Source organism: Scaptodrosophila lebanonensis, unplaced genomic scaffold (assembly GCF_003285725.1).
Source record: "Scaptodrosophila lebanonensis strain 11010-0011.00,11010-0021.00 unplaced genomic scaffold, SlebRS2 tig00000024-arrow-pilon, whole genome shotgun sequence".
In the NCBI taxonomy this organism is placed as follows: domain Eukaryota; kingdom Metazoa; phylum Arthropoda; class Insecta; order Diptera; family Drosophilidae; genus Scaptodrosophila; species Scaptodrosophila lebanonensis.
In genome coordinates, this window is record NW_022060538.1 from 7,235,772 (window position 1) to 7,251,506 (window position 15,735).

Below are 15,735 nucleotides of genomic sequence, written 5' to 3' on the forward strand. Positions count from 1 at the left end.
GCGGCGTGCATAATTGAATGCATCTACGTGGTATCTGCGGCGGCTTATCGCGTGCCACAACGCCATCAGTTTCACTTAGTTTAGACCAGTCGAGCGGCAACAGATCGCAGTATAGTCAGCCATAGAGCTGTGGCAGGGCTTAGGCAAATAAATTGCCAGCTTCAATTTTAAGACTTTGCCTCCAGTCGCGCTGGAATGCCGACACAGGGTAACGGCAACGGATGCGATATCTGCATCTTTGCTTGTACAAGTATGTTTACACGCTGCACTTAGATCCTGAATTGTAGCCAGAAACGTATTTGCCGTACCTCATCCATTTTGTGTGCGGCAGTATTAATTATTATTTCATTTCTAACTTTTCTTGTCAGCCATGAACTTTTTATACCCTGTACCCAAAGGGTAAAAGGGTATATTAGTTTTGTGCGAGTGTACATGGAACACCCAGAAGGAGACGTGGCAGACCTTGATATTCTTGATGACAAGCCGAGCCGATATAGCCATGTCCGTCTGTCTGTCCGTCTGTCCGTCTGTCTGTCTGTATGAACGCAGATTCTCCTGTTCATTTTTTCTGATGCACCCCCCCCCCCCCCCCCCCCCACTCCCCCTATATTCGTGATTTTCTATAACTCCCGTAAAAAATTGGTAGTCACATCCAGTTAGTGATTACAAGTATATATCCGTATACCAAGTTTCCTAGTTAATTTAATACCAAACTAAAATGATTTATGCTTGGACAATACTTAAAATGATATCTTACAAAGACCGCAGTTAACGTCAAGATATACCAGCATAGTGAAACAATTGTCCTGACAGGACTTTTGTGAAGCTTAAAGCATGAATCTTGTGGAATCTTAGATTTCACTTGTTGTCCTTTGCATTTGTTGTGAAAGGGCTGAAAGATTCATCGTGATTTGTGTCGCATAAACCTTTACACTATGTGCGTACTATTGATGCATCGTGTTGCTTCCTAGCCAGATATGCCATCATCAATGGCAGGCATCGATGGCACAGGTCTCTGGACTCTTGTTATATGAGTTAATCAGAGGCTTGTACATTGTCACCAGCAACGTGAGGCGTCATTTGCCAGCGGCGTCTATAGCATGTAAACCAGTTCGAAGGCGTAGGCAAACACAAAAAACAAACGCAAACAACAACAAGAAAACAACACGCAGAGATTACATCATAAAATTTTAGTGCCCAATTTCTAGGAGCCACCATAATGTCAGGGTATATATATATAAACGGCAGGAGCCGACATGCAACGGCTGCTGTTTTAGCCGAGGCGACGGCTGCTGCCGCTGCCGCTGCTGTTACTGCTGCTGTTGCTGCTAATGCTGATGCTGTTGGAATTGTGGCGTCAGACGGCTTATAAGGCGCTACACAGGCACCGCCACTCTTGAGCCATTCAACTGTCCGCTGGCCAAAATGTTTATGATGCCACGGCACAAGGCATCCAAAGCGCCCTACCGGTGGTCCTTTCATAATTTCGATGAGTTGCTAGCCCGGCAGACACACAAAATGAATCTTTAATGGCAAGAAAATGCAGCGGCCCCAACACTTAAAAGGCGCCGCTTACTTCTTGTCTGTTGCGGGTGCCTTTGTGGGACGCCACAGCTTCACGTCCCTCGACGTTTTCTTTACTAGTCCCGCCACATCCTTAAAGGACTTGTGGTTTTTGTCGCTCAGCAAATTGAAAATAATGCTCTCGGACGTGGCAATGATGCATCCAATGTCCCGCAGTCGCTCCAATGCTAAATCCCGATCCTGATTGAGCCTCGAGGCGCAGCAGTCAGCGGCCAGCCATACATTTACCTTATTATTTATCAAATCGAAGGCAGTATGTTCAATGCAAACGTGCGTCTAGGTAAGGAGTAATTGAGAAAAGCTGTGCTTTGATAAAAAAGCTATGCATTCAAATTCGATAACGCACCTCTACGCCAAATAGTACAACCGATTTTGGCTTGCCACCGAATATATCGTCAATATTATTCATGACGGGCGGCACAATCATGCTAAACTTTGTCTTGGGTATGTTTGCGCAAGCATGCTTGATGTCCAACTCAGCGGCTGTCTTGCCCAGCTTCTCAGGATATTGCTCCGTGACCACGAGGGGCACATTAAATATTTTGCCCGCCGCTAACTGTGGCATTAGATTAGCTAATAAGTTAACAATATGCTGTAAAGATTTGGCTTTGGTACTACCAGTTTTTTGATATTCTCAATTAAATCACTCCACAATGGCATCACGGGCTTGAACTTCTCCTGGACGTCACAGAGCATGAACAAAGTTTTGTTGGGACGTAGTCGATAAAGGCTCAGTGCACCCGCTCTGCCCATTTTGTGTGTTTGCCTGGCTTTTATTTTTCGTAGAAATTTTGAATTACAAATGTGTCTAAAGCGTCAAAACGTTCAGTATTGTAGAAAAAAGAAAGAAATTGGAATAAGCAGTAGTTGTACTGCCGCATTGAGTGCCCAGGAAGACTTCCCTTACCGACTTTTAACAAACCCAAGTTGCGTAAAAGGAGCTTAATAAACCAAACCTATAAACGCCGAATTTCTGCGATGTTTTACGACGGGGCGTACTGATTGCATGAATGGTCAATTAATAGGGCGCGGAGATACATAAGTGGGTGTGTAGTTTTGACAGCGCCTCAGCATAAGGAAATGGATCCATGTTCGTACAAATCGAAGCAATTATTCAGTTCCAGATAAAGTTCTACAAATTTAAACAAGTAATTGTTGTGTAGTTGCATTAAAATGCCACTAGGTGGACCATTTCAGATATTGCCATCTATCAGCATTTTTACTAAACTCTGCCACACTTCTGCTCATTAGAAAGAAATTATCTGGTATACCAGTAAATACTACAATGGTTTTATTTTCTTAGGAACAATATCACAATAAGCAATTTAAGTTCTAAAATTGTAAATTAGTATAGTCTGACCAAAATACAACGATCTTAAATTTTAAATTGTTTAAATTTTGTGTGTGTAAAGAATGCATATTGCTGTATTAATATATTATGAACCATTCCATAGTTACTATAAACAATTTAGCAGACGGATGATTTTAAATTTCACGCGCCATATGCAGTGCTGCCACTTGCCTACGCACTAGCGCTTGCCTTTTTTGCCATGAGAGAGCGCTAGAGTCCATAAAATTGACTTACTCTCACAATGAGAGCGAAAGAGCACGTTCACGTATAGCGAGTTCACTCCTTCGTACGTGGCTTTCCATATGCCTAGCTATTTGAGCTATTTGTGACGTCATGTGCATTGTATACCGGACCAGCGCAATGTCATACCTTGTATGAGTATATCAGGTCCGCCACGGCGCTGCCACCTTAGGTTTTTGAAAGCTATACAACACTTGTTCTTGTCATTGTGAATGAATTGTTTTTTTGTTAGGTTAAGTAGATTAAGTAAAAAAAAACATTGTTGTTGTTTTTCGATCCCGCATTGTGCGCTACGCGGTTGCGTTGTGGTAGTCAAAAAATAAGCGATATAAACAACCGCTTCCGCCTACGGGTTAAGTTCGTGATTTCATTCGGAAACGACAAATTTAAACGGTACAATTTTTCTTAAACGAACAGCCGACCGGCGTGTGCAAAATACTAACAAAAATAATAACCAAAGTTAAACGAATTTATAAGTTATTTAAACAACTGGTTCATATCCGACTACAGAGTGAACGGTGGATAACAGTGAAATAAATATCAGATTCAAAATCTTACAGGTGAGCAACCGGACCGGCACTTTTTTAATTACCATATTACCTTTGCCTGCCTGCTGTCCACGTCTACCACACCAACACTTGTTGTTTCATAACATTTTTGGGGGCCAGACAAAACAAAAACGCCACATTTCTGCAATTGCTAAAGCTCAGACTAAACGATTTTGACTTGAAACACACGCGGCGAAAAGAACGAATAAATATATATACAAGTACATATGGCACCTGTTGCTTCCGCCAACAGAAAGAATTACAACAAAAGCAAGCTAGTACAACAGAAATGTCTGTCACGGCACTAATTGTTGTTGTAACTGCAATTTGGTGTTGTTGCTTGTGTAAATTTTACACACATATGTTGAACATAATTTTGGCATGCATCCAAATTTTAAGTGTGACATCTCTGAGGAAGCCCAACTAATTGCGGGCGCATAAATTACGCTCTGAATTGTGCAAGCTGCACACGCACACATACATACATATGTACATACATAATACATATGAGTGAATGCACGTGGGTATATGTGTGTTGGTGCCGCACCGTCACTACGGCAGTTTATAAACCTCAATGTATGTACATACAAGTATGTACACTGGTCGGCACAATTATTTTGACGAGAAGAAAATCATACATTTTTGTCAATAACTGGTTATTGGTTTAAGATATCAAAGGAAACTTTTTTTCTCAATTCCATATTGGTATTACAAACTTAAAAATAATTCAAAGGATATATTTTTATAAGAACTTTTAAAATTATAAATCAAGGTAATTTTCATGGGTTGGCATAAGTATTTTGACAATGGATATAAACAAAAAAAACAAAGCTTAATACTAAACAAAACATAAGAAATTGATGGTAGATTAATAAAATGTATACCCGCCTTTGGCTTCGATAACTTTTTGAAGACGTCTTGTAACTGAGTCCACTAAATTTTGAAGGACCTCTAATGGTATCTCTTTCCAAAGAGAAGTGACTTCGGAAATAGTTTCTTCTTCGGTTTTATGCAAAGACGCATTTCTTTTACGTTTTACAAGAGACCACACATTCTCAATAACGTTTAAGTCCGGACTTTGTGGTGGCCAATCCAGAGTAGTAACACCAACATCGGTTAAAAATGCTCTTATCATTTTGCTTTTGTGGCATGGGGCGTTATCCTGTTGCAGGATAAATGATTCTCCAATCAGCCTGTCACCGGAAGGGAATGCGTTTTCGTTAAGGGTACTCAAATATTGTTGCTGGTTAATTGAGCCGATGATGGGAACGAAATCACCTAACCCATTGTACGCAATGCATCCCCAGAACATGACTGAGCCTCCGCCATGGCTCACTTTTTGACATACGGGGATATTTTTTTGTCTTTGAAACTGTGGGAGCCTTACAAAAATCTTTGTTTTTGATGAATTATATTCAAAGGAGCTTTCATCTGTCCATAGAACGCTTCTCCAAAACTCTTTTGGCTTATGCAGATGCTCCTTTGCAAAAGCCAATCTTTTGAGCTTGTTCACCTTTGATATGTAAGGTATGTCCTTCGCTTTGTATGTCTTAAAATCTTCTTCTTTTAGGCGTCGCCGAACAGTACGCTCACTGATTGGAGTCTTGGTCGACTTATTCCATTGATCTGCAGCAGCTTGCGGACTTAAATGAATATTTTTTTTAAATTCCCGCAATAGGACTCGATCTTCAATGGGTGTTGTTTTGCGGTTAGCACCTGAACTAGGCAAGTTTTTGACGTCATTGTGGGTCTTATATTTGTTAATTTGATAGTGGACTGTTTGCCGCGACAAATTATATTCATTTGCAATGTCTTTTGGTTTTACGCCGGCATTAAACTTCGCCACTATTGAGGCTCTAACAACATAATTTAATTCTGCTGTTTTTCCCATTGTATTTATAACTTTTCAATCAAATTTGAATGAATTTAATGTTGAAAGGTCAACAAAAATGGTTACAGCAAAGTTATTTTAGTATCACTTGACAAAACGTGCGCGAAAACGGCGACAAAGATTTGGTCAAAATACTTATGCCGTGCCTGAATCCGCAGTCAACTCACATTGTCATTTGTAGAAAGAAGGTGTGAAGAGTAATAGACAAAATATTTTGCCTACATATTGTTGTTGCTATGAACTCTATATCCCGTATGAAAATTGTACCGTTATTCCTTGAAACTAAAAACAACCAGCACCGATAGTCGTGAGTACAGTTCGTCAAAATAATTGTGCCGACCAGTGTATGTACATACATATGTATGTATGTACGAGTATGTATTTATTTTTCACTTTCAAGATAAGCGGCGCGCTGTTGTTGCGATTTGGTTAGCTGTCACTAAAATGTCAACAACATTTGAACGTCAGCGGAAAAAAAAAGAGACTGTGATAGGGTCTGGGTTAGTTTGGTTGTGTGGTTGCGAGGGGCGGAACAGGCGGCAGCGACAAACCGACTTTATCAATTGGCAACGCATTGCCAAAGCACCGTACCACACCAACATCCTCGATGTCAAGTCGAATTAATAGCCCGACCCATTGCTCATTTGCTTGGCTCATTGACTGGCCGGCCAGATCTCACTCATTCACTAGCACTGATGGCTGGCTTGTCGTCTAATTGCGCGCTCTTGTTGCTTACACTATCTGCCATTTATATGTATATTGAAAAGCACTGTCTTTCTTGCTTACTTTTTCCAACTTTTTTATTGATTTGAAATTGTTTCGAATTGTTTATAATGCATATCATCTTAGGATGATGATACGTGTGATACGTAAAATTTATTCCGATTTGGCGGCTTTAAAATACATGGGCAGACATCTCCAATATAGGAGATAATTCCAGTGTAATAAAGCTTCATTAACATAGAGTCACTAAATAATTGTAATTTTTTAGGAACTTTAACAGATCATTACTAGCCTCTATTTCCTAAGCTAATGTAGACGTGTTTACACGTATCAAAAGTATTTACTCCATCTGATATCTCGTAATTCTCGCAAAGCTCATTCCCTTGAGATTGGAGAACATTGCCTTTGATATGGTTTTTAGATATAATAGCAAACGGTGTGATATCTATCCACTTTAAACCACAACTCATTAATAAATATTTTAATATGTGTGACAGATAAAGGATGTAAATCAGAGAATAAAATACAGCCATTTTTATAGAAATTGTTATTATCAATAGGGTGGCTGAATTGATTTTATTTGTTAGTTTTCTCTAGTATTTCAAATATTTAGTCGAAACACAACTATAGATATTGTGTTAATTAAGACTTCTTTATTAAAGACATTGCTTCTCTTTATAATAATCCTCCTAATATAGTATAATCAGTTTAATTTAAGAGTCTCAACTTTTTTCGTCTACCTTTCCAATTGCTGCCAAAAAAAAAACTACAAGTACATTTCATATCTTTACAATATGTAGATCTGGCATTTTCCGCACTCAAGTGTTTAAACGCTTAATATAACGTTTAGTGACCATAAAACGGTAATTCTGAATCAAATAGACATGCTGGTGTCAAAATAAATATAGCGAAGGGTGTGCTTGCGCCTCCACCCATTAACTCATTGGCGCGCCAAATCGAGCTAGTAGGCCCCCAATTTGAATGGCCCGAGTGGCATTCGGTCTTCAGTTGCACGGCGTCCACAAGACGAGGCGGTCACAAGTGTGCCCCCACATTTGACGTTCATTCAAGGAAACTTATTTGCGACCGCTTCTCGTTTTATTAGCTTTGATAAATTGACATTAATATTATACAAACAAATACTCGTGTATTTATATGTTAGCCTGCCCGTATGGCTGTACGTCTGTTTGTTTGTGCGCGTTCGATTCCAAAATAAAAAATACAAATTACATATAAAGAAGGAAACGCCAATGCAATAAATTCAGACATTTACGTTTATAAATGTTTGAGCACTCGCACAATTTGCTTTTGTGACGCCAACCTACAAGTATAACCGAACCACAGACAGGAATAAAACTAAAACTGTGAGCAATCCACGTTGGACTTTTCGGTTTGTTTGTTTGTTTGCCTCTCGTGCTGGCCTTTAATTTGTTTTCTCAGCAATTAACTAATTGACTAAGTTGTATTCCTTGACTTTTGCAGATTCGTTTCCTTTCCACACGCACAGAGAGAGTACAAAAGAAGTAGGATAGACATGAGCCTGCAATCGATCAAATATACACGCGGCAGTCTGGCAATTTTGGATCAGCTGCTGCTGCCTGTGCAGTCCAAATATGTGAGTGTGCAGGGCGTCGAGGATGGCTGGAAGGTCATCAATAAAATGCAGGTGAGTTACCGTCATCATCATCATCCGTCAAAAGGGCCATTAAAAATGTTGCATGCTGTACAACCGCCGCCTATAAATAAACATAATTGAATTTATAAATTTGTTAAGTGCTTGCCAAAAATAAAACATCACCCAAATGCCTCCCAGCCGCATCGCTTGACACAATGGCTGATCTTCAAACTTGGCAGCTACCCCACCTCACAGGCATGCCACTCATTACTGCCCTCAGATGGCACCCAACCCTCCCAGTACCACCGACCCATCGCCTGTTCTGTTCCCTCTAAGTAAAGCGCTTAGGCAGCCAACGCATGAACAGTTTAGCGCCACTCTCTCTGCCTCTCTGTGGCTGGCAGTGTTTTGTTGTTAAACAAATATATTCTCGTATAGAGATAATGCCATTTGTTCGCCTTAATTGCTGTCTAGGCAGCGAGTCAGTCCCGTTACTACAGTATTTCATATTATCACGTGAAGCACATTCAGATTTATACGACTACTATATGTTGTTAAAAGCTTATAGTGGCGGGCAGGGCGCAAAACCTCAAGTCATGATCAGATTAGGCAGCTACAATAAACAGAAAAACATACACACACCCTATATACATTATACTTGTAAGTATTAAAGAAAAACAATATTTTGGCACTAAGATGAACCCGAAATCATGTCAGAGATGAATGAAATCTAACTTTTGCATAAAGAAACTGATTGAACGATAAGTTTTCAAAGAACATTCACAGACAAAAATCGTTTTCGGAACCACACCAAAGTGTTAAAATATTTCGAGTCTCTTAATGCATACCGAATAGACAGATTTGAAAGACAAATAGGCATTCATTCTATACATAAGTTCTATCCCGAATCCTCTTCTCTTGCCCTTTTACAGAAGTATTAATTACTCCTAGATTTGGTTTACTAAGCAGCCTTATTTGGTGGTGTGGGCTAAGAGTCCATATATCAGCCAGAATTGCGTTAGAATCAGCCGATCCCATACACATAGTCAAAATGCTATTGGTCCATTGTACTACAAATATTTTCAAAAACTAAACTTCAACACGGGAGCCTTATTTCCTAATTATCTTCGGATCTTCTTGTTACTTAATAATTGTTTCTGGCATCAGTAGATCCTTTTAGTCATCATCTGCTAGTCTATATCCTGTCCTGCAGATATTTTTAGAAACTAACCTTCACCACGGGATCCCTTATTTCTATAATTTCTTCTGATCTTCTTGTTACTTAACAATTCTTTCTGGCAGCGGTAGTTCCTTTTTGTCATCATCTGCTAATTTCTATCCGTACCGAATATGGTTATAAATCCAGATTTTCTTAAATAAATAACGCATAGGCTCGGAGAAAGGAACACCCCAGCAACAGAACGGACCTGATCTACCCCAACGAAAAGGCTTTTCTTAAAGTTGTCTTTTCCTATAATAGCTTTGGTCTTGTTGTGCTCGCTCCTGTTCAAATATAATAATTCCTAGTTTGTTAGAACTCTTTCCATTTATATGATAAGTCATAAGTTGCTTAGTGTATTATAAATCTTGTGATTTTTATCGATCGATATATATCGATTATATTTATCTATTTAAATATTTCGTTCTCTCGAAATAATCCTATACCCTTCCTCCTATCAAATAGGTACGTGGTGCGCCAGCCATTGCGATCGTAGGCTGTCTATCCCTCGCCGTTGAAATACATCCTGAGGAGTTCGGGACGAAGAAACAGCTGCGTCAGGAGATCGAAGGGAAGCTCAACTATCTGGTCTCAGCGCGGCCCACGGCGGTGAATATGAAAATCGCTGCCGATGAACTGATTGCGCTGGCCAACGAGCTCTCCAAAGATGACAGCGTCTCAGTCGCGGACATGAAGCAAAGGTAAACAGCTACCCAAGCTAAAAATACAAAAAAAAAAAATGCAACCCCAGCACAGACAAGGCGTCTTCAATGTCCAAATGTCCCAATTCAAGATTCCTGAACGCCACCGAGGCCATGTTGCAGAAAGACATTGCCGACAATCGGGCGATTGGAGCGAATGGCGCGACGGCCATCCTGCAGCGTGTCTCGGCGGAAGGCGGCAATGCTGGTCCGGTGCGGATGCTGACGCACTGCAACACCGGATCTCTAGCTACAGCAGGCTATGGAACGGCACTCGGTGTGGTGCGGCAACTTCACGAGCTCGGCAAGCTGGGTAAGCAAGATTCCCACTTTAAGAAATACATAGAAATGAGGCAAACGAATATTTAGGTACCCAATAGGAATGTGAATGTTTTTATTACAGTAAACACTTTTATCAGTAACTTTATAATTTTAACACCTGAAATATTACAAACAATCAAGATCTAGACACAAGATCTAAAAACAATGAACGTCATACCTTCTGAATGATATATTCAGAATGATTCTTTGAGGAAGAATTAAATAAGACAACAAATACGGACCTCAAAGCTCTTGAATCACAATTTTAAACCAAATATTGAATGTCAATATATTCGAAGTTACCAATCGAATACTGGATATAAACTTGAGTTTTTTCCATTAGTAGTTTCATTTGCATCTCAAGCAAAATATTTGAGCACAACATTTAAAGTAGGTCGGCAGAGATAAGAGAATAAACTCTAGAAACAAAATATTCAAAATTTCCAACAATCCAATCTCCAACAAGACTCTGTCCTTATCATTCCTCCCATAGAAGAAGAAAAAAAAAAAATTCAAATTTGAGTCTAGATATGAAACCATTGTTATAGTCTAGTACTATTCAAAAATTTAAAATAAATTATATTTGAAGCAATAAATCACTCTAAATCTCAATTCCTCCCCGAAAATTTTTACACTTTCAAATAGATTTGGTGTCTTATATTAATCCAGTAAAATAACATCAAAATATTGAGCTTTTAATACATTTCAGAATGTAGTATATCGAATTAAATCAGATATACATCCATTGTTATAGTCCAGTATTTTTCAAAAATTCAGAAGAGGTTTCTTTGAAGCTAAAACCCTGTAAAACTCATTTCAAAAATGAAGCTTTTAATGATCATTTCCTGAACTCAGTCTTTCAGTTTCACTTAATACTTGACTGCTAATCCCGTTCTCTATTGATTTCCAGAGCACGTCTATTGCACTGAGACCAGGCCGTATAATCAGGGAGCGCGTCTCACTGCCTACGAGTTGGTGCACGATAAATTGCCGGCCACGCTGGTGCTGGACAGCATGGTGGCGGCTCTGCTGCGGGCGAAGAATGTGGCTGCTGTTGTTGTTGGTGCGGATCGTGTGAGTATATATTGAGATTATTCAGTTGTCGGTGCAATAACACTCCTCGTTTAACCCAACCAGGTAGCTGCTAATGGTGACACAGCCAATAAGATTGGCACCTACCAGATAGCCGTGGTGGCCAGGCACCATGCTGTGCCCTTCTATGTGGCCGCACCCCTCACATCCATCGACTTGCAAATACCCAGCGGCGATCACATCATTATCGAGGAGCGACCCGATCGCGAGATGACGCACGTCGGCGAGCATCGGATTGCCGCGCCGGGCATTAACTGCTGGAATCCCGCCTTCGATGTCACACCCGCTGCCCTCATTACGGGCATTATTACGGAACGTGGCGTTTTCAAGCCTTCTGAGCTAAAGGCAGAGATTAGGAAGTTGCTCGACTTATAACCCAATAGCCCAGACCCACACTTTATTGTTGACATATGTATGTTTAAAAAAAAAACGAATGCACTCCGGTTTTCAAAACACTCACACACACAAACACTCACACGCACAGGCCAAGCTGTTTTGAACGGTTTTTGTATACCTTTCATATGCGCATGTATATATGTATGTATGTTCGTGTAGGAGGTGTAAGCCATGTGTGCAAAGCAGCCGGAAGTGGGTCAGAACATAGATTCGATTGCGGCTGCCTACTGACGACAAAAATATAATGCACAATACTATGCCTCTGTAGACACACATGTAGCCCAATTTTTTCACCAGATGTTTCAGATTTTCAGCAATTTCATTAAGTAGGTCCAGCATTGTTCGCCGGCTTTTAAAACGGAGCCGCTGTCCGGTGTGCTCCACTAGTCGCTAATTGGGATGGCGATGATTTGCGCGCCTTTTTTGGCTCTGCTGCTGATGCTTCTGCTGCTCGGATTGGGCCAGAGCTTTGCTGCAGAACCGCTTACCGTTGATAACAACTATCGCAACATGTTGGTGCGATTGGCTAGCAATCGGCCTGGTGGCGCCAGTCCACGGTTACGCGAGGGACGTGTCGAGGTAAGCTTCGATTTTGGACGCACTTGGGGCACCATTTGCAGTACAACATGGAGCATGCGGGAGGCCAATGTGGTCTGCCGGCAGCTGGGATTGGGTTATGCCTCAAAAGCCAGTCAGGGCACAGAGCATGGCAGCCGTAGAAAGACTCCTTGGGCCATGGTGGGCACCATGTGTCGCGGCACGGAGCGTCGTTTAGCGGACTGTTTCCGGGAGCGCCGCTATCCGGCTGCATGCAACGCCACTAATCAAAATGTCACCATTGTGGCGTGCGTAGATCGTGCTCCAGATCTGGAGATTGGTTTGGTGGACATTGAGCGGAGCGCGCGCCTCCAGTCGCTGCCCATGACATCGCTCACCTGTGCCATGGAGGAGAACTGTTTGTCTGCCGATGCGTACGTCATAAGACGCACCAATCCGAGAGCTGAGCGCAAATTGTTGCGCTTCTCCGTCAAGGCCACCAATGTGGGCACTGCGGAGCTGAGTCCGTATGCCAACTACAGAGACTGGACGTGGCATCAATGCCACAATCACTACCACAGCATGAACGTATTTGCCACATTCGATGTCTACAATCAGCGGTACGAGAAGGTGGCACAGGGTCACAAGGCTTCCTTCTGCCTCATGGACTCAGAGTGCCGGTCCGGCATAACGCCGCGTCATACTTGTGGCAACTTCTCACAAGGTGAAGTTTAAATTAATTAACACAAAAGTTTTTCCAGTTAAATACAATATATGTATGTATATTCCTAGGCATCTCCGTTGGCTGCTCTGATGTCTACTCTCACGTGTTGGACTGTCAGTGGGTAGATGTGACCAATCTGCCCGTAAATCGAAGCTATATACTACGAGTGGCGCTCAATCCTGAGTACATGATTGGAGAAATGACATATGAGAACAATGGCGCCGAATGCGTCCTGGACTACACTGGAGTGAGCCGCACAACAAAAATTTCCAACTGCAAACGCTCGCCGTTGTGGTTTAAATTGTAATAAAAAATGCAAATAATAATAAAACATTATTTGAAAACTCATAAGTTTGCAATTTATTAAAATAATATGATCCTGAATTTTAAAACTATTTTATTTATAACCGGTACGTTAAAAGAAGCTCTGCTAATTTTGCAGCAACGTCCGTCGTCCATTTTCTTTAAAATCGCGCGGCGGCTCAAATTGAAATTACACAGCCCGCGAATAACTAACTACCAGGCGAACAGAAATCAACAGAAAGTAAACAGCTGATATTTGTTTTCAAAACAAATGAGCGCGTAAACAAATGCACCGTTAAAAGTTCATTGTTGTTGTGTGCGCCACAGCGAGAAAGATAAACAACAGCTGTGAACCTCTAACGGTGCATTTCTTTACGTTTTTGTTTACTTTCAATTTGTGTCAAAACAAATATCAGCTGTTTACTTGCTATTGATTTCTGTTCGCCTGGTAATGGCTTTTTTGGCGCACTGTGTAATTTCGTTTTGAGTTGGCGTGGAATTTCGCGGACATCGCCTCTGACGACGCGTTTGCTGACAACCGCATTTACGAGTATGTATGCAATAAAAACACACGTTTTGTTTTTTTAGTTAAATACATTTATTGTTGTGTAATGTTCTTTCTCTGGTTTATTATTTGTGTTATGCAACTTTTTACTTTCTTACAAATTAGATTCTTTTCTGCATAACTGGTATTTATTTATATTTTTATAAATATGCATTTAATTACTATAGATAAATATTTCGGGCGCTTGCTGCGATTTTGTGCTAAAATGTATCTTTTACGGATTGGTGGCGTTTTTTGGGCTTATGCGTCGTACATTGTATTGTGCTTTAGTTTTTGTTTTTCATTTATTTATTTTTATTGATAATTGTTGAATGCCATATAATTTGCTATTAGTGCCTAATTAGTAATTACGTCAAATCAATTAAATTGTAACTAAAGATTGCAGCGGCAAAATACAAATTGCCAACAATTTACAAATTCTTTTTATTATTTTCGTTTAACTTGATTTCACATTTAACTTAATAAATTCCCCAATTAGTTGTTGCTGCTAATTACAAAAAATGCCTACGCTACATTGTTTACACAAAACTTAGAGACTAGCTGACATTTTTTGCCATTTTTTAGCATATTAGTTAGCAAAGTATGCTGCAATTTGAATATTATTGCAAGATATATATTCAAATATAGATATATACATATGTATGTATGTATATTATACAATCGCATGTACGTATGTACTAAATATAAAACAAATATCAGTAATCACGTTCTTTAAAACATAATGTGAAAATGCAGCCAACTTATAAACATAGACAACAAAAGGTTTCCTGTTATCTGTAATCAAAATTAGTTTGAGGCACTACTACAACAAATTAGAGCGAATGAAAAGCATGCGGCATTTAAACATAAATTAAACTAAACGTTTTGCATAATGTTTGTTGACATTTTATGTTAAGTATTTTGTAAAAATGCATTCAAGTTTTCGAGTATTCATTAAAGGCGCGACATACATACATATAAGTGTGTACGTATGCGTACGCGTTCGATTCCTAACCGCATCGAAATGCAAATTAAAATGATTATTTTCCAAGCTTTCTTCTTCTACTTTACAAAACTTACCGTGCAGCGCTATGGCATTGGCTTTTAAGCTTTCTACGCTCTCTTCAATTCAAAATGTTTAGGGTGTCTAGTTGTTACATTTAGATTTTCACTTATGTGTAAGTATAATAAGTAGGTAAATTTTTTGCTTTTTTTTTAGTTTTGTGTTTTCTTCTTGTTTTAAGTAACATTATTTCATGTGTGTGAGTGCTAACTGACCGATTTGGCATGCGATTCCATAGCGAGTTTGTTTTAAGCAGTTAATTTCATTGTAGTATCATATTTATCAATTTAAGTAACGCTCTAAGTTGTGCATAGCTCGAGTGTGTGACTCGAGGGTGTGTATGTGTGAGTGTGTTTGTGTGTTTTTGAGTCTTTTGGAAACAATTATAAATATGTTTATCTGCATATAAATATTCATGCCACGTTCAATACAATATTTGTAAGAAAATTGTGTGTAAAAAATACGCTTACAAATTATTTGCGCGTCATTTTGTTTTTGTTTTTTTCATATAGTAGTTGTGCTTAGTTTACAACTCTTAAGTGGATAGAGCGGAGTCTACAAGGTTCCAGACCAACTGACGGAAGCGTTGACGAACAAGTGTTGTGCCTCTGTAGAGTCCTTAGTTTGTTGTTGTGCTAGAGTATGGCTGTGGGTGTGTGGGTGTGTGGGTGTGTGTGTGTTGGTGTGGGGGTGTGGGTGTGTGGGGGAGTGTGTGCGTCTAGTTGCTTGAAACTAAATTATGCTATCAGCTCTCGACCGTTGTGGAGGACACGCTGTGACTAGTGGTTAACAGATGTTCAGGAATGGGTATGGGCTGTGTGCGAGCAGGCTGCTTCTTCTGCAAGGACAAACAGATTCGAATTTCAATTTAGGGCATAAGATA

General features: G+C 40.0%; 4 protein-coding genes across 7 annotated transcripts in view; 2 read left to right on the top strand and 2 right to left on the bottom strand.

The window, feature by feature from the left end:
- Positions 1-1,175: 1,175 nt before the first annotated feature.
- Positions 1,176-2,360, bottom strand: LOC115621548 (isochorismatase domain-containing protein 1). The gene is made up of 3 exons (XM_030515216.1): positions 2,203-2,360; positions 1,931-2,140; positions 1,176-1,860 (listed from the first exon to the last, which is right to left on the bottom strand). The coding sequence occupies exons 1-3, from the start codon at positions 2,335-2,337 to the stop codon at positions 1,573-1,575; spliced, it is 633 nt and encodes a 210-aa protein (XP_030371076.1). The 5' UTR covers positions 2,338-2,360; the 3' UTR covers positions 1,176-1,572.
- Positions 2,361-3,424: 1,064 nt separating this feature from the next.
- LOC115621385 (methylthioribose-1-phosphate isomerase) lies at positions 3,425-11,948 on the top strand. Of its 3 annotated transcripts, none has more exons than XM_030515017.1 (6): positions 3,425-3,735; positions 7,820-8,003; positions 9,637-9,872; positions 9,965-10,185; positions 11,104-11,267; positions 11,331-11,948. In XM_030515017.1, the coding sequence occupies exons 2-6, from the start codon at positions 7,872-7,874 to the stop codon at positions 11,658-11,660; spliced, it is 1,083 nt and encodes a 360-aa protein (XP_030370877.1). In that variant the 5' UTR covers positions 3,425-3,735; positions 7,820-7,871; the 3' UTR covers positions 11,661-11,948. The 3 variants fall into 3 exon arrangements, with proteins under 3 accessions (XP_030370877.1, XP_030370876.1, XP_030370878.1); XM_030515016.1 differs by lacking the exon at positions 3,425-3,735 and adding an exon at positions 7,364-7,727; XM_030515018.1 differs by lacking the exon at positions 3,425-3,735 and adding an exon at positions 7,364-7,701.
- A 117-nt stretch (positions 11,949-12,065) lies between these two features.
- On the top strand, positions 12,066-13,290 carry LOC115621384 (lysyl oxidase homolog 2). Its single transcript, XM_030515015.1, has 2 exons — positions 12,066-12,942; positions 13,011-13,290. Exons 1-2 carry the CDS (start codon positions 12,081-12,083, stop codon positions 13,247-13,249), a joined length of 1,101 nt encoding a protein of 366 aa, XP_030370875.1. The 5' UTR covers positions 12,066-12,080; the 3' UTR covers positions 13,250-13,290.
- A 557-nt stretch (positions 13,291-13,847) lies between these two features.
- The window catches only part of LOC115621099 (G protein-coupled receptor kinase 2), a 107,118-nt gene continuing 105,230 nt past the window's right edge, over positions 13,848-15,735 (bottom strand). Inside the window, exon 13 of one of the 2 annotated variants that reach the window (XM_030514637.1) lies at positions 13,848-15,690. In XM_030514637.1, coding sequence (XP_030370497.1) covers positions 15,598-15,690 — 93 coding nt within the window. In that variant the 3' untranslated portion in view covers positions 13,848-15,597. The remainder of the gene's footprint in view (positions 15,691-15,735) is intronic. The other variant, XM_030514638.1, reaches the window with a different exon arrangement.

What these genes read in the sequence shown, in the direction of transcription:
- LOC115621548 (XM_030515216.1), bottom strand. Translation starts at nt 2,337, where the DNA reads ATGGGCAGAGCGGGTGCACTGAGCCTTTATCGACTACGTCCCAACAAA. An exon ending in TTGAGAATATCAAAAAACTG is followed by an intron (nt 2,141 to 2,202) that starts GTAGTACCAAAG and finishes CTAATGCCACAG; the next exon opens with TTAGCGGCGGGCAAAATATT. An exon ending in TTGTACTATTTGGCGTAGAG is followed by an intron (nt 1,861 to 1,930) that starts GTGCGTTATCGA and finishes CTCCTTACCTAG; the next exon opens with ACGCACGTTTGCATTGAACA.
- LOC115621385 (XM_030515017.1), top strand. Translation starts at nt 7,872, where the DNA reads ATGAGCCTGCAATCGATCAAATATACACGCGGCAGTCTGGCAATTTTG. An exon ending in GTCGCGGACATGAAGCAAAG is followed by an intron (nt 9,873 to 9,964) that starts GTAAACAGCTAC and finishes TCCCAATTCAAG; the next exon opens with ATTCCTGAACGCCACCGAGG. An exon ending in TTGTTGTTGGTGCGGATCGT is followed by an intron (nt 11,268 to 11,330) that starts GTGAGTATATAT and finishes TAACCCAACCAG; the next exon opens with GTAGCTGCTAATGGTGACAC.
- LOC115621384 (XM_030515015.1), top strand. Translation starts at nt 12,081, where the DNA reads ATGGCGATGATTTGCGCGCCTTTTTTGGCTCTGCTGCTGATGCTTCTG. An exon ending in TTGTGGCAACTTCTCACAAG is followed by an intron (nt 12,943 to 13,010) that starts GTGAAGTTTAAA and finishes GTATATTCCTAG; the next exon opens with GCATCTCCGTTGGCTGCTCT.